This window comes from Vipera ursinii, assembly GCF_947247035.1.
Source record: "Vipera ursinii genome assembly, chromosome: 2".
Classification (NCBI taxonomy): domain Eukaryota; kingdom Metazoa; phylum Chordata; class Lepidosauria; order Squamata; family Viperidae; genus Vipera; species Vipera ursinii.
This window is the reverse complement of record NC_139513.1, coordinates 122148939-122171209: the sequence shown is the minus strand read 5'-3', so window position 1 is coordinate 122171209 and position 22271 is coordinate 122148939. Positions and strand designations below refer to the sequence as shown.

Here is a 22271-nt window from a genome sequence, read left to right as displayed (position 1 = left end):
TTCCCACGAGCCAGGGGAACGGCTTTACCGTTATACAGACTTTCTCGTCCCTTGCAGACTGCCACCCCCCGCCCGCAAGCTCTCTCCAGCTTCTTTTCACGTCCTATTTGAATCGGAGGCGGGCGATTTTCGTGCGCGCGCGTTTTTTTATTATTATTTATTTATTATTTTGACTTATATACCGCCCTATTCCCCGTAGGACTCAGGGCGGTTTACAGGGCAATTAAAATCATACCACACAAAAGTTTAAAAAAATTTTTTTAAAACAATTAATTAAATTTAAAGCCCAAAATTTAAAAAAGTTAAAACATTAAAACCCAATTAAAACCCCTCAGTCTAGGTACCCACTGTGTACCCGCTCTGTTTCCTCTTAGTGGGTGATCCCCTTCCCCCATATTCTCCGGAATGAAAATACCCTCTGCGAACTGGCTCCCTTTTCTCACGAAAACACGAGGAGACTTCTCTGCAGTGTTGAAACCCCACTACAGGGGTCTTCAAACTTGGCCCTTTTATGACTTGTGAACTTCAGCTCCCAGAATTCCTCAGCCAGCATGCCTGGCTGAGGAATTCTGGGAGTTGAAGTCCACAAGTCATAAAAGGGCCAAGTTTGAAGACCCCTGCCCCACTAGAACACAGGGTGGTTAACGCGCCGGTGTATGGAAGTTTCCTTCCCCCACCCCCCCACCCCCCCAGTGGCCCTACCGCTTAGGAAGGTCCTTAGCTTTCCCTTTCCACTGGGGGAAAGTTATTAGGGAGCAGCAAAGTCCGGAGAAATCTTTTCGAAGCCAAAGTTGCAATTCCTCTGGGCAATTGGGAGGTGGGGTGGGGAGCTGGATAGGTCAGCCGAAGGAAGATTGCCAAAGAAGCAAGGCCAGGGAGCCAGTCGAGGCACCGGATTTGAGACCTCGTTCAGGATGGCAGGTCTCTTACGGAGACCTATCAGGGTGCAATCTAGAGGGTTGCCGCTGTCCTGCACGGGGCCACTGCTACTCTTCTCTCCTGGATCTTTCCGGAAAGGTTGGTCAGAGGTTGCTGAGAATTCATCTGCGCTTTTCCAGGAGATTACAGCAAACGGCAAAATGCAGAGGGCACTAGATAAGTGGATTATACTAGTATAGGGGCCATCAGATGCAGAAACACTACTACGGACTGTGGCAATGCCAGAATTTAATTAAATAATAAGGCAAAATGGGTTTCTCACAGGAAAATATAGTTCACTGTCTTTCCAAAGACTGAGCCTCTTTACCAAGGCAGTTTTGGAAAGAAGCCGTAACGTTATTGCTGTATTTATCTCTCACCTTTTCACAGCTGGGGTCTGCAGAGATCTCAGATTTTCTATCAAAAAGTGTTCATTCCATAGCCCAGATCTTTTTATATATTCCAAGCAATGCTGACTATAGAGTGTTACAGGAGTTGAAGGCCAAATAATCAGAAACATAACTGGAAGAATACCAAAATCTTTCTTTCTGATTTTTAATGAAGACTGTTTTTTCAACTGATTGGGGGCAATGCATTTTAATCCAGTGGGTGTGTTTGCGTGTGTGTCATGCTCAGCAGCCCACTGTCATCAAGTACTGGGAAAAGGGATTTGATCCATCCTCCCCAAACAAATGAAATTGGCAAAGATTTTAATATAGATGTCATGGCTGATCTGCATTTTCCATCCCTTGCCTTGCACATGGCAGGTGCTTTTTAGTTGTCGTGCTAGTTCTGCAATTATTAATGAATATATATCCATGACATTTTAAACATACCTGGAATTATAGAACAATCCCGGCTGACAATTAGTTAGATTCCTTGAAAAACAAGTTTTATCCCTGCTTCATTTATAGTTTGCATCAAGGTATCAAATACCTGCTATTTGCACAGAAAAATTAAAAAGTTCTATTGTTACTTTTCAAAGATTTTCTTTCAAAGTAAGGAGCTTGAAAATACCAAAGCAGAAACATATTATAACTCTCCTCAAAGAAAGGTGTAGTAGTAGTAGTAGTGATGGATTTTAATTACCCCCCCCACATCTGTGGGAGAGAAACTTTGCCAAATATGGTTCTTCCAGGAAAAGTATATACCGTATAACTTTTTCTTTCAAAAGTTAAAGGAAGGCACAAGAGCACGTCCTTTAGATCCTAATCAATAAGGAAAACTAAAGAAATATACAGAGAGATGGCTTAATGTGTTTTCCACCGGCCTGTGAGGCAACACAAAGAATACCAGCATCAATTTGCTGTCATGATAGCCAGCCTCTGCTCTCCCCTGTTAACAAAATAAGATAGGTGACGCTTTTCTCAGTTTTATTAGAGGCAAATTAAGGTACAGTGATTTGTACCCTATTTTTTTCCTCCCACATGCCAGGCAGGAAAAACAAGCACCAACTGCCTTCATAATAAAAAGGATGAGAGAATCCTCTCTAGAGGCAGGCAGAGCTGGCAACTAAGGGAAGGGTGGGGAGTGTGCTTGGTTACTTTTAAAGGACCCTATTCCTCCAGGCGAAGGGACGCGGTGGCTCAGTGGGTTGGGACGCTCAGCTTGTCGATCAGGTCGGCAGTTTGGCGGGTCGAATCCCGAGTGCCACGTAACAGAGTGAGCGCCTGTTACTCGTCCCAGCTTCTGCCAACCTAGCAGTTCGAAAGCACGTAAAAATGCAAGTAGAAAAATAGGGACCACTACGGTGGGAAGGTAACAGCGTTCCGTGTGCCTTTGGCGTCTAGTCATGCCGGCCACATGACCACGGAGACGTCCTCGGACAAGCGCTGGCTCTTCAGCTTTGAAACGGAGATGAGCACCGGCCCCTAGAGTTGGAAACGACTAGCACGCATGTGCGGGGGAACCTTTACCTTTTTTATTCCTCCAGGCAGAATTTGGTAGGCGAAAAGCAGTTGTCTCCTCAGATCACTCAAGCTCTCTTTTCTTTCTGAGAAATTACTCTTGGTGGTCCTTACCAGTAGTTGTAAGAAGCAACTTCCCCCCCACCACCACCACCAAACTCTTCTTCTTGCATTTTGCTGGTGTTACCCTCCTCTCCCTGCTGTGACTCAGGACTCAGCTGCCGTTAGGATGACAAAACCTTCTAGAACAGGGGTAGGCAACCTTGGCTCTTTTACGACTCGTGGACTTCAACTCCCAGAATTCCTGAGCCAGCCACGCTGAGGGGAAAGGGAGGTTTCCAAGCTGAGCCATGCTGGCTCAGGAATTCTGGGAGTTGAAGTCTACGAGTCATAAAAGAGCCAAGGTTGCCTACCCTTGTTCTAGAAAGACACTGATTTCTTTCTAGAGAATTTTTTCATCCTTCAGGATAATAGGTCAAGGGTTAGGTCATTTTGCTGGTTCTACCATCTAGCAGCGCTTATCCATTCTGGTCCTGGAGCTTTCCTAGACTTTAGTGATTGTTTCATTTATTACTGCAAAAGTGTAGTAATATTTACAACTGCAAAAGTCCAAGATGCAAAAGCAGTTGATTAAGAGTGGGCAAGAACATTCTCCAGACCAAATCAGGTTGTGATTTCCTTCTCCCAATCTTCCCCAGTTTTTCTAAATGTGATCAGGGATCAGAGGAAGGAAGTCAGAAGCAATTGGGAAAGAGGAGCATACCAACAGTCATCAAACCCAATCAACACAGTCTGGGCAGATTTCAGTTGCTGTTGCATTGTCAACACCATATGCCACATTTGCAAGGTCTGTGTTGGAAGAAGACAGAAAACACCACTTTATAACATTTGGCTATAGGCTAGGGAGAAGAGGAAGTATGTGTCCTTCAATGTTAACTTCAAGCTAATATCAGGATCTATGGATGTGCCCTTACTCAAGGAAGCAGAGGTTACAGGAGTAGTAAGGAAGCGTGACTGGGACATGCTGGAATTCTTGATTGGAAAGGAATTTAAACCTGATTTGAAATGTTTAAAAAGCAGTCTTTTATACTTTCAGAGCAATGAAAAATAATCACTTCAAAATGAAACAAGATCAGTAGTAAATAAATTTAATAATAAATTTTAAAAAATAGAATTCCAGGGCAGAAAATGCTAATGGAAAATGGAAGTCAAGATTTGTGGGAGTTTCTAACACCCGTGAAACAAAGCAAACTATTTGCAGCTTGTATATTGGGACTACAAAAAGATGAATGTGATTTTAGGTTGTATTGACAGACTTATAATTTTCAGTCACGGGGATTTGGTTAGATACCATCTCAAGTCCTGTTTCCACTTTTGGATGTCACACTTTAAGGATTCAGATAAACTGGAATAGAGAAGAATAATTAAGGGACTTGAAACAATCCTAAAAAGTGACTGAAGGAATTGCTTATGTTTAACTTTGAGAAAAATGAGGGAGGACATGATAACATGCTTGAAATATCAAAAATGATATCACATAGGAAGTTAGGACTTTGCTCTTCTCCTTGCAGAGTGGAGGTCTGTTTGAAGTTACAAATAGGCAAATTTTGTTTGAATGTTAGAAAACAAAATCCAACAGAAAGATCAATTTGATGATGGAACAACTTACACACTGAAGTGATGGGTTTTCTTTTGCTGTAGATGTTTGAGCAGGGGTTAAATATCATCTTTCAATGATATTTTAATCATTCCTGTATGGAGCAGGAAGTTGGAGATGATGACACAAATGACCCCTTCCAATTCAATGTTTGGGTGATTAAGATAAAGGCCTCATTGACGTTACTTATGTTTGAAGTTGGCTGAAAAGTACAGAGAAAGAGGAAAGGGGCTTGCAAAAACCTCTTCCCCTATTCCTATTATCTGAGACAAAGTGGCTGAGACATTGACTTTGATGGCAACAATGGATCTGTCAGCATGGCAAAATAGGAGGAGCCTGAGAGCTGTATTTGGCTGGTAGGCACCCAGTAATCCATCCAAATAAAAATCATAATGTACCCTCACAGTCAATTATGTGACAGTGATTGTATGAACTAGATATTCTCATACAACACATATGGGCAAGCTGTAAACCACATATGGCTCGCAACTGCTCTCTTTGTGTTCTATCATCACTCCGCTTACTTTTTCTCCATCATCCAGCAGTTTAGCCATTAGGTGGGCTGCCTGGAACAGATTGTTTCTGAATGCAATCAGAACAGGAAAATGGCAAGCTTAATAAAGACAGTGAAGCAGTTAAAGTCTCTGTTGCCATACCTCACTGTGCTCCTTAGTGACAATGAGGTTTCTGTTGCTGATAGCAGAAGTGGAGCAATAGTGAATTGGATAAGTACTACTGAATAGAAGCCTCAACTTCATGAGAGAGGAGATGAGGAGAGGGAATGGGAAAGGGAAAAAGAATGAGCACAGTATATAGACGGATAAATCAATTCAACTCACTTGCACAACTCTTAAAGATTTCCACTGGGCCAAGGTAGCTACCTCCATATACCATCAATATGAAAATGCTGGCTTCATATACCTAGTTAATATTCTTCAGCTGGTGAGAGAACTTACTGTATTCAAATGTATTTGTCTAAAAAAAGCCTGCAGGAGAGAGAAAATCTCTAGTCTTTCATAAATAAAACTTCTCTGATACTATTTATGTGTGTGTACATATACAATTTATTTTGTTATAAAAATACCATTTAGACAAAGGAAGCTTTAGTCTTCTCTAGAGCTTTCTTCTTTACTGTTTCAAAGAGGTAAACCATTTTGTCCACCATTGAATTCAGCAGTCCATAAACCTGAATGAAAGATCAAATTCAAATAAGCTTTTCTTTACTTATAAGTAAATATTAAGTCTATGTGGACATACAATGAACCAAACCTACATAGTTTTACAAATTATTTTATTTTTCCAGAACAAATATTGCCCAGGAGGGTATTATATAATAGTTTATACCATGCATTTGGAAACCTAATTTGTTGCTCCATACCTGAAGGTAACGTACAGTTCATATCTGAAAATTATTGAAACCGAAATCCAACAAATAATACATCTGAAGGGTGCCAAATTAGAGAAGTCAGCTAGAGAACACATGCCTGGAAAGCATTATGTAGCTATAATAATCTGTTCCATATGTTTGATATAAAATGAGTTAAGTGAATGCTATTAAGAGCACTGTGTGGAGGGAGGGAATCAATTGCTTTTTCTACATACTTGCCCTGGAGTTGATGTTTTGCAGCCTAATTTGTATACTATCTCTGTAAGGAACTGAAGCCCAGCCCACAGCATAACTTTACACTGGCTAAGGCAGAGGTCCCCAACCTCTGGGGCACCAGGGACCAGTTCCGTGAAGAGGGATTTTCCATAGGCCAAACGGGGCGTGGTTTCATGTACTGCCTGCATCCTACGGATGGGGCTTTGCTTGTTTGCGCGGACTGGTTTCTGGCATGCTGCAGACCGGTGCCGATCCATGGACCGGGGGTTGGGGACCCCTAGGCTAGGGATTTTGAGAGTGTCTAACCAGGGAAAGCAGCTACCAGTATATGCTGATACCAACCCCTTTTGTCAAGATTTTTTTTCTTTTAATTCATCCATTTTGTTACCTTATTATAAAAGAAATAAAAGCATAATGTATATATGTATTTTCATTGGGAATATTTAATGGTAAAATACTAGTTAAATGTATGAAACTGGTTTTTAGTGAAGACAGAGATTGTATTTATTTAAAAGATTTGTATGGCTCCCCTTCTTAAGCAACTCTGTCAGCTTAAAACAATTATGGCCAGAAGAAGAGACTATATTACTTCCTATTTGGTAATATATTGGTGCAATTTATGTATTATATGATTCATTCTCCCTTATTTCTCAGCACTGTTTGACCTCAGCATCCAATATATCCTTTTAGATTAGCCATCCAAGTTTGCATGGAGGCAGTACTTGATAGTGGCTTTGTTTTCCTTTGGTCTGGATGGGAATTTCCAGAGAGTGGCACTGAGAAACTAGTATTCAACCCATTGGTAATAATGTATATGGCTACTACAAGATTCCAGAATTCTGAGTGCTATTTAATAACTACATGAAGCATCCTGATCTCTTCTGACATAATATAGGTAAAGGTTCCCCCGCACATGCATGCTAGTCGTTTTCAACTCTAGGGGCCGGTGCTCATCTCCGTTTCAAAGCCGAAGAGCCAGCGTTTGTCCGAGGACATCTCCGTGGTCATGTGGCTGGCATGACTAGACGCCAAAGGCGCACGGAACGCTGTTACCTTCCCACCGTAGTGGTCCCTATTTTTCTACTTGCATTTTTACGTGCTTTCGAACTGCTAGGTTGGCAGAAGCTGGGACGAGTAACAGTAACTCTGCTACGCGGCACTCGGGATTTGACCCGCCAAACTGCCGACCTTCTGATTGACAAGCTCAGCGTCCTAACCCACTGAGCCACCGCATCCCTCTGACATAATATACCACAAGGGAATTAGCCAGTTGAAGAAAGGGCTATAGTCACTGTAGTTTTCCCAGGGATATTTGCCCACCAATGGGCTGCGATTTTTTTGGTATCCAGTAAAGACTTTTCTGCTCATTCAGGCTTTTTACTCTTGTAAATTTGGGGCTGTTATAAGTTTTGTTTGGTTTATTATGAGTGTTGTTTCGTTGTTGAGTATTTCCCTATTGTAAAGTGTATATGCAAACTTACTTCAACGTAGAGTTTTTCACGGTATTTTTCCTGCACGATGGGATCAATTTGTTCTCGGTGTAAGTGAAGTTCTGCTTCTGAAGATTCCAGTGAGAAAGAGAGAGCATCCTTTGTTTCCTTTGTGAGAGTCCTTGCTTTCTTCTCTTCCTTTCCTTTGCCTTTTCGGCTATTGGGGCGTTCTTGCTAAGAAAGATGCAATTACACCAAACGGAGATCAGAACAATGTGATTTGCATAGTTTCAGGTACCACAGAGTATGTCTGAAACCAACAGCACTTTCAGTAAAGGGTTAGCTCAGATGAAAAAAAAATTACAAAATTCTTTTTATCTTTCATGTATCTCCCAGATGCAAAATCTGAACTCTCAGAGCCTTATATAATATTCCCGGAATGTCACCTCCAAATTGCTATCGCCCTGTAATTTTTACTGTGAGAAAAGGAAAACTAGAAGGATATATGGAAGATAATCACACTAACTCTTTAATCTATTTAATATAATATGTATTAAATTTAAATGAAATCAAATAAACCTTTGCTTTTCCTGCTTCCACCCACTTTTCAGTTCAATTTTGCTTATTTTTTGCACTGAAGTTCTGTATACCACCCACAGGCCAAATGTAGTATTCAGCCTGAAATAGATTGCACAATGCAATTTTATCTGATTTAAGCTTCATTTTCTATATTCATTTTGAAGGTACCAATCATGCATCTACCTCTTTGGTTGCCTTTCCTTTTTCCTTTTCCTTCACAGCAGTTTTCTTATCGTCTTTTTGAACTTTCCGATCTTCTTTGGCAGCCTTTGCAACAGCTGGAAAATAAGCAGGATAATTTTCTTCCATTTAGGATTAAGCATTATTTCTGATTAGTGAAACAACCCTCTTTCTGATTAGTGAAACAACCCTCTGGCAAGCAGTAAGCTGGAAACACTAGTAAAACTTTAAATGCAATTTAGGAAAGAGGGATGATAATTGACTTTATACCCGAATCAAGCAGGAACTGTCCACCATTCTTACGGTTTGCCAAGCTGTACGTTTTCTTAAGAGTTACTATTGAATTGACTGGCGAACCTACCTAGTTCTTCGGGAGCAGTTTCAACGTAAGTGTCTTTCTCAGGCATACCAAGTAGAGACCTGAGCACTAATGAGCAGTTCACCAGCCCATCAATTACTTCCCGCCACAACTGGAAACTAATAGGAGAAAAAAATCTTGATTTTATTTCTCTTTGGAAGGAGAGACAAAGGAGATACCTCAAAATTCTGTTACTGCCTTTTTTATGGTTTTTCTCTAAATCAAAGGCAGACCCAAATTTACAGGAGCTGTTGCTAATTTAAGTAAAAATCTTTTGAATTATTCTCCAAAGGCAGTGTTTCCTAAGTATGTGGCATCTGTAGCACAAGGTTGTTTTCAGAATAAATTTTAATTAAAAAGAGATGCCAACTGCACCAGATATGATTATTCACCCTGCTCCTTAAATAATAACCCATACATAAAAAGAGAAAAGAGATTTGGGAACAGAACAAGCCTTTTATACATAAAACCTCCAGTGAGAGAATCTGATTGTCCAATCACCCCCCTTTAAAAAAATATCAAAGATTCTGTGCCAGTCATCTTAGAATGGAAAGTGGCAACCATGGAGTATTAATTCATACACAGATGCACTGGACAACTAGGAATGAGAATAACTTGTATCTATTTCATCACTGGGAATAAGTGAATTACCTAAAAGCCCACTACAGAGAAACAGCAGAATGAATCTCACTAACAAAAGAAAGATGTAAGACTAGAACAGCAAACTACGTGGAGACCCAGGAGACACTCTATGGCTGGATTTAATTCATTTTTCACAATACATTCATGTACTATATTTAGCATGTCTACTTCCATTTTGAGAACTGCTGTTCTTCAACAATTCACCAAGGAGGGGAAATGTTCGCAGGGATGGGGATGAAACTCTTAATGAGACTTACAAGCCAAACTCTTGCTTTCTTCCAATTTACCTGACCTTAGCTTTCCAAAAACAATGGTTAAGCAAATAAAGGATTAAATTCTGAGAAAAGCCTCATCATAATTTGCTGTTATAAACATTTAAAAAGAAAAAAGATTTTTTTTTAAAAAAGGTATTGTTGTTACTGTTATTTAAATTTCCCAAGATTAGATTTTACAAGGGCTTTGGAGTTCTGAAACAGGTTTCAGGTAAAAAACAAAAAATTGTCCAAAACAGTGAACAGGTTTGTTTGTGAATTTCCCATTAATATTTTTACTGAATTATTCGGCTCCACAATTGCAACTGGAAATTTATTTCCTATCTAAGTAAATATTTTATGTAGAATAAGTTTATTATTCCTGATGTCCCAAATAAGAGATCCATAAATTGGAGTGGACATTGATGAACAGGACTATAGTTGTTAAGGCCATTTTATGGCTTTCAAACACACTGGGGAATTGACACTAATACCGTGATATCATTTGGTGAACAAGATGAGAATTTTTTTTTAAAAAAAGCATTTTGAAAGTTGGAGAGTTAAAATAATGCTATGCTAGTTGTGTATTTCTCTCTCAAAGAAATGCATTACTAGTTGTTACAAAACATAAAATGCACAATCTTGGAAACTTCAGAAGTTATCAAGAAGAGATTCAGGTGATATGTTGCTCACTTCTGTCCTAAATCAAGCTCGCTAGCTAATAAATCAAGGGCATTTCCTTAGAGAAGAAAATAGAATCTGTGAATTAGTATGCAAATGTTGGAGTAAAAAAGAGAGAATTGGGTTTAGCCAGCCAGAAAACTGATTTGTGACTCCAAACTGAAATGCTATCTTTTCCACTAATCGACCTCGCAAGGCTGATGTCAGATTATAAAGGAAGATGGAACAGAACAACGAATGGATATTGCTCTGAGCTATCTGGAGAAAGTGCCACATAAAGAAAAATGAGATTTGTTAGCTGCCCTGTATTTTTCCTCACCGACTGTACAATGGGTTTATTTTAAGACTTTTTGCTGCCAATATTAGGTATGCAAAGCAATGGGTGGAACAGCCTACTCCTATACATCATACCATATTTGGTACAAGAGATCTTCCTGAGCTGTCAGGGGAGCAGTACAAAGTTCCATTGCTGCTTTATTGAGCTGAGCTAGGGCAGCTTCCCGTTCTTCTTCTTCAGGGACTGTCAGCAATGTCTAAAGAAATAGAAATCAATATCAATTTTTCTCTCTAAAATGCACACGTAAACACAAGCAGAACTACAAATACTGTATTTACATTCAGTCCAAGATCATAATATCTAAAGGGTGCCAAATGATAAAGTGGCAGCCTGAGCAAAAGAGATGTGCCAACCAACCTCCCTTTACTTCAGTTAATAGTAATGCTAGTGAAATTGGGCACAGTTAGTCGGGCTTGAAAGTGTCTCTTCCTACACTCACCAACAGGGAGACTACTTGAATGGGAAAAAAGGTTCCTGTGGACAAGGTTCAAATCTTTCCATTTTCCCAAATAGAAAATATTGGACATTTTGGTAAAAGGATGGGATTCTCTCAGAATATTCTCAGACTGAGGAATAAGAAACCTCATTCACATACCTGCCTAAAATCAGCAACAGAAAGGTTCCATTCTACATGGGGTGCCTCCTCTACTTGGGCCACATCTTCTATTTCAGTCCTACTCACTTCATCCACCAGTTCTTCCAACCCGAGCCTCCTAGTTACGGAAGTAGGCGAGGAAATACTCTTATGCATATCCTCAGGACTCTTCTGAGAGTCTGCGGTGCTTTTGGACGGAGAAGTCTCGCTGACAGTGCTTTTTCTCTGTCCTTCTTCTAAATTCACTTCTACAGGTTGTGGATTCATAACTGTGTTCCACAATTCATGAAGCCCCTTTACAACTTGGTGATTGTAATGCAGCTGTAATGAGAGAGATGACAAATGGCATATATAAGGAATCAGCAGATTCTGACACATCCTCTCATCAAGGCTTCTGTGATGGAGACCTTTTTGAATCTGAATGTATCTTGATATAAAACAATAAATGGCCCATTTGCTCTGGGACCATACTAATTTATTATTTTAAAAATCAGATACATTGGCAACAGTTTGTTATGTTAATTTCATGGAGCATCAGGTGTTATCGTGCTTCAGCCAACAGGTTGTATTTTATCTCTTACTGGTTCATTTTTTTATCTAAACTGACTTAATGAAGAAAAGACCAAGAATGTCCACAAAGTACTATAGCACAAATGGATGTGCTACAGTGCTTGATTCCCTTCATTTGAAAGACTGAGAAGTGGTTTTACCATCTATGGTGGGACTCATTGCCTTTCTCTTTTTAGCACCCTGAATGCATTGTTTCCTATGTATACCGGTACTTAGTATATCTATTCATACACCCTCTTTTAAATAATTATAGAGTTCTAAAATAGAAATTATTTCCTTTCTGCCATTCACCATTTAGAAATTTGTTTTACTAGCACTCCTTCTTTTACCTTTCCCAAACAGAGTAAAAGGCACACTTTTTATGCATTTTGTAAGTCAGAAATACTTTTTTGCCAATACACAGGAAATAATTGAAGTACACCTTAATATATATCAGCATATAACTTGAGACTGCAATTCTGTACACAAATGGAGGGCAACTTTATGGCAAACATTGTATTTCACATTTTATTTTACTATGATAGTTTCTTGGCATTGTCCAGTTCTAGACTAGGCACAGACAGACAGAAATGGGGCTTCAGAATTTTACTTTATCTTGCAAATGTTTATAAGGAGCAGCTGGCAGAACTGGCATATGTGTAGTTGCACATGGGCTCTCCACTGGCCAATAATAGAACTAGAAGCCTCACAGGCAATGATTCTAGGACAAACTTTTTAATAAGCTATGTTTAATTCAAGAATGTAAAACGCCTGTTAAAGAAGAAATCCAACAACTTCACAATGTTTATTCAAGTACTAATCTTGTACCTCTCCCCCCCCCCCAATCCCACTATGGCATAATCATGGATTGATATGATTTTTCTGCTTTTGGATGGGAGAGCCAGGAGAAACCTATGAATTGTTGTTCTAACAATAACAATTATTACTGATCAATGATCTCAGGCTGTTGGCTTTGGATCTTCCAGATCTAGCCTTCACAGCCATTATTTACCAGCTTAGCAATGAATTTTGATACCGCATTCCTGGAAGCTCTTGGTCCACAAAAATGGGAGTAGAAGGACACACATGCCCTATGGATTATCCATCCCCGGAATAAGTCCCCATGAAAAGGAACAAGCCCACTGAACTCTAATTCAAGCTATTGGTTAAGATTTATAAAGACCTGCATGGCATAGGGCCAGCCTACTTATGGAATCAGCTTCATCCCATTACATTTGCCTGTCCCACCTGGTCAGGCAGGGATGGTACATTGCAGACCCTGTCAGTTAAAGTACTCCAACTGGTGGGGTCTGGGACAAGAGCCTTTTCTGCTGCTGCCCCTGCCCTATGGAATATCCTTCCATGTAGGCTCCCACTTTCCTGGCTTCGAAAAAGGGGTTAAAATATGGCTGTGTGGACTTGTAGGGGGAGCTCAAAGGAGCACGTACCCGTTGGGTTGATTAGCACCATAACAGCCCTTCCTTTGTCAACCAATTTTTAACAGGATTAATTATTCTTGCCTCCTTAAAAAAATATTTTTTAAAAAAATTATATATTTTTAAACTTTTTAACTCAAAATGTTAACTCTAACATTTTAATTTTTATATGCTGTTTTATATTCCAATGTTTTATTGTACTCTGCCCAGAGTTCCTCTTTGAAATGTGAAGTATAAATAAATAAACTCAGCAAGCCTGAACAGAGATGCCCAGAATTATAAAATATGAGTCTCAAAGCAAAATACTTTTGAGATATGAAGGTGCGTATATATCTGCATGCAGATGTATACTGTTGGCTCAAAACCCATAATATTCACAGCAAAATTAGCTAAATTTTCTGTACCTGAAAGTTAATGTATCAAAGGAAAAAAATATGCAAGATATGCATAAATGACAGAAAAATAGAGCAAATAGATGAATTTGTGCCTTTTGGTACAATGCCAACTAAAGATGGGGAAACAGATGAAGACAATTTTAAGACATGAAAATGCTAATGGAAAGTTAGTATGTAATCTGTTGGAAAGAAGAAAATATTGCCAAAAGAAGGAAAATGTTTGTGTGTAAGAATGTGGTTCTTCTACAATTCTTCCCAGTGCCCACAGCAATTAATCCAGCTGAAACTGGGAATGTGGGAGAAACCAGCAACATAATGGCTAAAGTTGACACACTGTATCTTCATGTCCTTCAAAAACAGACCTGAATTATGTTTTGATCTGTCTTTCCACATCTAGAAATCCTGTCCCAAGGACCAGTTAGGCTGCTTCTCGACTCAAGAAGTTGTTCCCAATCTGGCAGTGCAACAAAAGATCTTACAAGTTGCCTGCTGATTGGGCACGCCTATTTCCTTTGTCAGTCCAACAAGGGGCACACAATGGAGCCCTTCCCAAGCCAGTCCCTGAGTCTATGTCAACAGAAGTTTACTACAAGTAAGGAAGATCTAATAAGACAGGAAAAGTTACAATTATCATTGTTTGGAAGAATTCTTGTGGTAAAAATGAAAGTGTTACCGAGGGAGATTTTTTAATTTCAAACAATACCTGTTTTGATAAATGGCAATGGCAAAATGCATATCCAGACTTATTTGATTTGGAGGAAAGAGTGGGTTTTGCTGAGAAATAAAATGCTAAAATTAGAAGAATATAATCTGTGGTTGGCATGGGTTTTTGTGATATCATAAAGTTAACGTAATTTCAAAAATCATTATATGAGAAATGCCATATTAAAGATGTGGGATACATATAAACCCAGATTGGGCCCCAAAATACTTTCACTGGTCTCAGCACAGGAAGCATTTTATAGAAAAGAAACAGCAGACAAAGAAAATGATTAACATATCAAGACTTATTATTACAGGAAGATCGCAACTGCAGGGGCATTTAATTTTCAGTGGTTTTCATATACACAGTTATGGGGATTGAACAATGTAAGACAGAATTTGGAAATCAATAGGGCACAAATGATAAACATCTAGTTGCAAACATGTATATTTTTTGTTCAAATTTGAAACTGAAGAGAAGCAAGTTAAGATTACATGATAAAATAGGCTAAGAATTTTGGCCACAGTAGCTCACTTAACGTTCATTCATTCACCAACTGATCAAAGTTATGATGGCACTGAATACAGAGACGTATGACCAGTTTGAGATTCTGACCATTGCAGTGGCCCCACAGTCACATGAACAAAATTCTGGCTCACTTGAGCCCACCTACATTTATGACTGCCTTTTGGTCGCCTGCTTACTCACTGCCACCAATTGTCCCCACCCACCCAGCTCTGCCTTCTACCATCACATCCACAGTACTTCCTGGTCAAGGTCTTCTTTCATACCAGTGCAGCGAGGGCTTCTCTTGCACTTACCCAGGTCCTCCATTTACATGCCACCCAGGACCTCCATTTGTGCGCTACCAGGCCCTTCTAATCAGGTCTTTCTATCGCACCAGCATAACGAGGAGTTTTATTCATGAAACATGGCCCTGGGCAGGGTCTGAATGGAGACCCTGGCTGGTACACAAATGGAGGCCCTGGGCAGGGTATAAACAGAAGCCCTGGCTAGCATGTTTAAACAGAGACCCTGAGCAGCAAACAAGAGAAGCCACCAGCGTGAAAAAGGCAGCACAAAATAAGGCCCATGGCAGGAGGTAGGGGTAGGTGGGCAACCCAAAATGTAGAAAAGGGTGGGAGATAGGCAGGTGGTGGGAATTCTAGAAGAGACAGAGCAGGCAATCATACCAAGGCTTGGGGCTGGGATGGTGGGGGTGGAGTGGATCCTTGCCTAACAAGGCGAGGTGGGATTTAGTTAATATGGCAAGAGAGATTGCTGGGATTGTGGTGCTAAACAATGTGGCCACGTGACATCATCACATATATGACTGCATCAGTTAGCGACAGAAATTCCAGTCCAATTACCATTGTTAATGAAGGTCTACATGTATAATATATAGGTAAGTGGATCAATGGAATGTGGATAAAAACACCGATATTCAGATACTTTAAGAGCTAAGTTTTAAGAGATAATTTTTCATTTTCTTTGACACCAAATAAATTATCAGAGATGTATAAAAAATACTTCTAGTCAATACTGGAAATGCAAAAAACATGAAGGGATTTTACACTATGCAAAAAAATAGAAATAAATACATAATGATGATACAAAATTTTTTGAAGTTTAATATTGAGATGAAATCAGAACTCTTTTTTTGGAACTTAGGAATAGTCCATTAGAAAAGAGTTATGGAAGATTTTATATATGATAACATCAGCAAGATTAACATATGTAGAAAGATGGAGAAATACTGAAGTACCCACAATGGAAGAATGGATTGTGAAGATGGCAGAAGTAGCAGGATGGCAAAGTTCACCTGTTGTATCAAGGACAAGATAATAAATACTTTTAAAAAGACTGGAAATCTTTTATGGATTTTAGCTGAAAATGGAAAAAAATGAAATGATGATTTCTGGATCTGATGATTGAAAAAAGATTGAACGTGGAACTGAAGGGATTATTGTAATGTTAAAGAGGAAGGAGGGTTAAGTTTGTAACTGCTGTAAGGGGTGAAAGTCATTTGGTTTCCCCCCTTAACTGTATTCTTTTCTGCACTTTTCTTTTTTTCATTCTCGTTTTTATATATTTTTGTATTTATTTTTTACTTACGTAAAAACTTCTAATCAAAATTATTTTTTTAAAAAAAAGGTTCCCAATGTTCTGACCAGTATCAGCCCCATATTATTTATTCTCCCTTCCCACCCGCATCCCACATTCCCTGTAAAGGACAAACTATACCTCTGGATTCTTTCTGTGAAATAATTCTTCTTCAGTGACATAAGCATCAACTGGGGATCTTACTCGTGCAGGTGTTCGAATCCGATTAAGTAACTCTTCTAGATTTTCTTCTACTATAAGAGCAATTTCTCGAGCTTCTAAGTCTTTCTGGAATTTCAAGCAAAATAACAGTATACAGTTTCTAGCTTAATGTGTCATGCACAGACAGGCCATGTTCACATAACACATTAAGCTAGAAAATCTGGTTAATTGTACCCCATCACAAACTTTACCAGGCTTTATAGTGGTTGTAATTTGAACTCCAACAGTTGCTGTTTTGGATCTGTGCTAACATACAGAATCATAATTCGGTAATACTTCCGGACCTTCCTCTATGGAAAACCTGATCGGAAAGTTTGTTTTTCTGCAAGCAATTAAATATTAGTTGCAGTGCAAATCTACTCATCTTCCACAACATCCAATCTTAGAAGCAATGTGAACTTGGAGCAAAGTGAACTTCTTCTACCATGTATCTCATGAAAATGGGTTTGGTTACCTCCAGATCTTCCCTGAGTTTAACTGTAGTATCTTCGTAGAGTGCAATTCCCCATAGAGTCACTTGTAGCATAGCTCCTCCTAATAACTCAGGATGAGTGCTAAACTCCCAGGACTCATTGAAAATGCCTGCACTCAGTGATTTAAAGATGAAGGAAAAATGTATGGTTTCTCCAGGTAGGATAACACCTGTGGGAACAAAAAGCACATACTGGGAAGGACAGAGGACCACTTTCTCTGGCAGGACACCTGATTTTGTTCATCGTATTGACATTCCCAATATTTTTCCCCATCATAAGAAATAATTAAAATACAAAAATAATATAATAAAAGAAAAAACAATAATACATATTACGGTAATAATAATAATAAGGCCACCAAGAACAATGCATCCAAGCATAATTCAAGATGAGAATTCTACTTTATGTTATATTTTTCTCTCAGGAATTCCTTTAAAAGCCATGATTTAACAGTGCTCCTAAAACATAAGCCCAGAATTCTCCAAATGCTTCAAAAGAACTTAAATTAGCTAACGGGAACCTCATAAGCTAAATTGTTTTATGATAAGAAATGAGTTTGCAAAACTATCTAAAGAAAAGAATGCAGGATATTATGAGCTGACTACATTTGCATTATTTTTTACATAAGCAGAAGATGGATCGTGGACATAAAAAGATAACAGAGCAGTCGAATTCATCAACACTCTTTTAAGTTTAGGCTATTGTTGCAGCCTAATGCTGGGAAAGATTGAGGGCAATAGAAGAAGGGGCTGGATGGAGTCACTGAAGCAGTCGGCGTGAGCTTAAATGGACTCCAGAAGATAGTAGAGGACAGGAAGGCCTGGAGGAACATTGTCCATAGGGTCGCGATGGGTCGGACATGACTTCGCAACTAACAACAACAATTGTTGCAGTAAACAAATTAGGACTATAAAAATAATGAAAAATAGACAATTCATTGCTTTCCAGTAAAGATATTCTCAGCTTTCCTTTGCACCTTTTTTGCATGATACCTCACAACATTAAAACCAACAACACTCTTTTAAGTTTAGGCTATTGTTGCAGTAAACAAATTAGGACTATAAAAATAATGAAAAATAGACAATTCATTGCTTTCCAGTAAAGATATTCTCAGCTTTCCTTTGCACCTTTTTTGCATGATACCTCACAACATTAAAACCAACAACACTCTTTTAAGTTTAGGCTATTGTTGCAGTAAACAAATTAGGACTATAAAAAATAATGAAAAATAGACAATTCATTGCTTTCCACTAAAGATATTATCAGCTTTCCTTTGCACCTTTTTTGCATGATACCTCACAACATTAAAACCAAACAACGAAAACAATTTTTGTGTAAGATAAAAACATTAAAATGCATCAAAATTATAGACATGTTAATAACCGCATACTGTACTGCATAGCTTTCTATACTTCTAAAGGCTTTGATAATAATACAAGGAAAAATAGACAATTCTGCCTGTGAATCCCAACTTTAATCTAAACTTATTTTTTGTTGGGAATGCTATTTAAGATGAAGATTTTTTTTCACCCTGGCATATCACATTGTATTATAGTGTTTATGAAATAAGTGGAATAAGCATTGAACTTTGCACTCAGACTGCCCACTGGGAACACAGGATAATGCACATCAAGCTTTAGTAACATTTCAAGTCACAAATGTGCAAAAATTCAGAGAACCCAAGTACTTTTAAATGTTTGCTTGAAACACAGGAAGATGATTCAGTTACTCCTAGGGATGGTTCTCTTGACATTGTTCTCTTGACATTGTTTTGTCAGAATTAGGATATCAGAGAGAAAAAGCCAGTCCATTTTCTTCAGTATCTCTTGAGGAACTTATTGAGATCTTTTTGTAAGGTGTGATGATCAAATGGGCATGACTGATTTGATCAGCGAAAGCCCTAATAAGCAGGCATATACATAGAATGAAGGCTATTGCTAAGCACATTGATTTGTGCTTTAGATTGTAAGCCGCCCTGAGTCTTCGGAGAAGGGCAGGATATAAATGGGATTAAAAAAATAATAATTCAGCCATATAGGGAGTTTTCTCTTCTGAATATATTAAACTTTTATATCAACCATCACAAGCAGTTTTGGCTACCCCTAGAATGGTGCACCTAACACCGCTGTTGCATGAACTGGACTTGTTGCCAATTTGCTTCCAGGCTAACACTTTTAAAACCCTTCATGGCATGGGACCAGGTTATCTGAGGAACTCTTGTCAAAAATGGGACTGGCCCATTCCACTCAATCCAGCAAAAAAAGGGGCATGCTGTAGACCCCATCAATTAAAGAGTTTTGATGTTTAGAAGCAATGCCTTTTCTGCTATGGTCCACCCTCTTCCCACCTGAGTCTGCAACCTTTTGGACTTCTGGAAGGTCATTAAAACCTGGCTCTGTCAATTGGTTTGGGCTCCAGTTGGGGACGCTCTATGCTAGAGGGCCTGGTAGATGAATAGGGAAAATGCCTCCACCATAACGTTCGTGCCTTTCATTTTTTAGTTTTCTATTCACTATTGTTAGTATTTAATATTTATTATTTTAATTGTAAACTGCCCAAAGTTGCTTGCAGAATGAGATGGATGGCAAATGAATGAATGAATGAATGAATGAATGAATGAATGAATGAATGAATGAATGAATGGAAGCTTGACTTAAAAAAATAACAGATTACCCACCTGGTCTAGTATTAAAGTAAAAATTCTGTATCCATCTTTTTGTTTTCTCCTGAAAAGTAAAAGGTGGAGGTAGCCTCTGCCAGTCGTACCAGATGGCTGTTGTGCCATCGTTGCTCACTGTGAGGCAAGATTCAGCTTTATCACCTACAAGAATTTCAAAGGTGACCCTGGCTGCAATGCCAACTTCACCCTGTCGGAATGAAAGAAAACAAACTGCCAGGATATTTACTTTTTTCCTTGGCTTTGCCAAACAAAGAGCTAAAAGTAAATGTCGCATTTTAGTTGCGATAAAGTATTTTTATTATATTACTTTAATAATTAGTATTATATGGATTTCTCCTTTACACTACCCAAATTGGGGTTTCTTTCATTCTACTATATCAGACAACACTGTGAAGAGGATTAAAATCTAATGAGCAACTAACTTATAAAAAATTAAGAAACACCAGTGGATGGTGAACCTTTTGAGCTTGACATGTCAAAAATTCAGAAAATGCCTAACTTGAGTTTGCTGGTGTGTCACACAAACATGCACATATGCACCCATGCACAGACACAAGGACAAAAGAGACAATTCATAACAAAAAGTTGCAAAAAGTGTATGAACTCTTGTGGCACAGTGGTTAGAATGCAGTATTGCAGACAAAGTCTGCCCACAGCAGGAGTTTGATCCTGATCAGTTCAAGATTGACTCAGCCTTCCATCTTTCTGAGGTCGATAAAATGAAGACCCAGATTGTTATGGACAATAGGCTGACATTGTTGACCACTCATAGAGGGCTGTAAAGCATTATGGAGTGATGTATAATTCTAAGTGCTATTGCTATTGCTTTGGACAGTGAGATAGGCAACATATACTTTTAATAAATAATAATTTAAAAACTTACATAATTATAATTTTTTTATTTGTTTTGTTTCCAAAAAAAATTACCTATCTGAGGCAGCAATGGGTTGCATGAGACCTAAAAACTTCACAGTCTTTCAATCTCCAAAAAAAAGCAGATAAGCATGAACTGTTCTCACTCTTTTTTTGGAAGCTCCAAAGATCACATGAGAGCAGGGCCCTCGCATGTGACTGGATGGAATAGACTGGTCTGGAATACACCATATTCTCCTCTGGCCTCTGGAGCTTCCAAAAAAGTGCAGGAAGTTATCACATGTTTTTCAGAGGCTGCAGAGGCTGTGGAAGAGCAGGACTTTCTTGAGTGACTTCTAGAGGTTCTGGAAACTGCACAAGAGTACAATATATTCTCACACAGCCTCTAGTCATATCACCAAAAATCACAGTTGACAAGTATTCATAGGTTTGCCATCACTGCAATAGTGTATCTTCTGTTTGGGATTTATATGGAAAATGTACACAGCACATACAGAAATCTAGATATACAAATCAACAGTATTTAAATTTTTATTCCCTTTTCTCATCAACAGCCTCCTTTTACAACATGTGGAACTTCCACAGCTATTAGAAGATCAGATTTCTAACCTCAATACCGGTATATCTTTCTCCTCAAAAAAATGGTGACCATCATGAAATCCTTTATAAATTTGCCCTCATGGTTTCCTATTAAAACTGATTCAAACAAAAGCATATTGGTTTTATCTTATTTGTAATGGCAGTTACTGCTACTTTTTCCAAAGACTTTTACCCTCAATTTCTATGAGGTGAATATTACAATCCAACTGGGCAAGCATCCTATTAAATGCTCCAACTAATTATCTATTTTCTTGATTTATGTAGATGCTAAGATTTAAAGTGCTATTTTGGCCATGTATTACTGACTAAGGTGTAGCAGTATCTTGGATATCACTACATAAATAGGAACCATCAAAGATTTTAAATGGATAAAATCACTTTAATTCAAAATAGAATTATTTTATTTGATGCTGAGAAACCTTATGTCTTAATAATGTCGATATCTTAAGGGGCCAGTGTTTAGGCTCTGTTCTGATTCTTTTATTCATCCTGTTATAAAGATACATAGGTCCATCTACCATATGTAGTTGTTAAAAGTCAACACTGACTTGATGACACACAATCAGTCAATCAAGAGTTCTAGAAAGTTTTCAGGTGGTAAATTTAAATTTATCATTAATTTTGCCTCAGATTAAAGATCAAGGAGATGGTCCAAAACAGTGTTTCTAACTTTGGTAACTTCCAGATTTGTAAAGAACCAGTCTTTTAAAAACATAGAATTTGTTTCTTTTAAACCTAAAAGAGAACATTTCATTTTGTGCACTACACATCTCAGAATGCTAAATTATTAAATTGCCTTGCTGTTCGAACATTAACTCATATATAGGTAGTCCACAGGTTATGTCCATTTATTCAGCAATTGTTTGAAGTTACGACTGCAGTACCTCCATGGACCCAGGATTAAAACTTAATTAGCGACCAACCTGCATCTATGACTGGTCATGGCATCCCACAATCACATTCTTCTGCTGCGTGTGAACTGTCTCTGCTTCAACTCTTCCCATCCACCTGTTTCCTTCTACCTCTGCTGTTTTGGCTGCCCTGCACTCTGCTGATATCCCTACAGCTCCACACTGCTGCCACTCCCCCAATTGACCTT

General features: G+C 38.6%; 2 protein-coding genes across 6 annotated transcripts in view; both read right to left on the bottom strand.

Moving 5' to 3' along the window:
- Positions 1-7613, bottom strand: part of EPN3 (epsin 3) — a 53836-nt gene extending 46223 nt beyond the window's left edge. For all 5 annotated transcript variants that reach the window (XM_083353923.1, XM_083353926.1, XM_083353927.1 and 2 more), the window contains exon 1: positions 7567-7613. The gene's annotated coding sequence lies outside the window, so the exon portion shown is untranslated. The remainder of the gene's footprint in view (positions 1-7566) is intronic.
- MYCBPAP (MYCBP associated protein) overlaps positions 749-22271 on the bottom strand; it is a gene marked incomplete at both ends in the record, with an annotated part of 34667 nt that continues 13144 nt past the window's right edge. Inside the window, 11 exons of the mRNA XM_083353402.1 lie at positions 749-1091; positions 3589-3674; positions 5615-5668; positions 7567-7749; positions 8278-8372; positions 8636-8751; positions 10618-10739; positions 11139-11459; positions 16466-16612; positions 17001-17188; positions 19697-19840. Of these exons, the coding sequence (XP_083209528.1) occupies positions 749-1091; positions 3589-3674; positions 5615-5668; positions 7567-7749; positions 8278-8372; positions 8636-8751; positions 10618-10739; positions 11139-11459; positions 16466-16612; positions 17001-17188; positions 19697-19840 (1799 nt within the window). The remainder of the gene's footprint in view (positions 1092-3588; positions 3675-5614; positions 5669-7566; positions 7750-8277; positions 8373-8635; positions 8752-10617; positions 10740-11138; positions 11460-16465; positions 16613-17000; positions 17189-19696; positions 19841-22271) is intronic.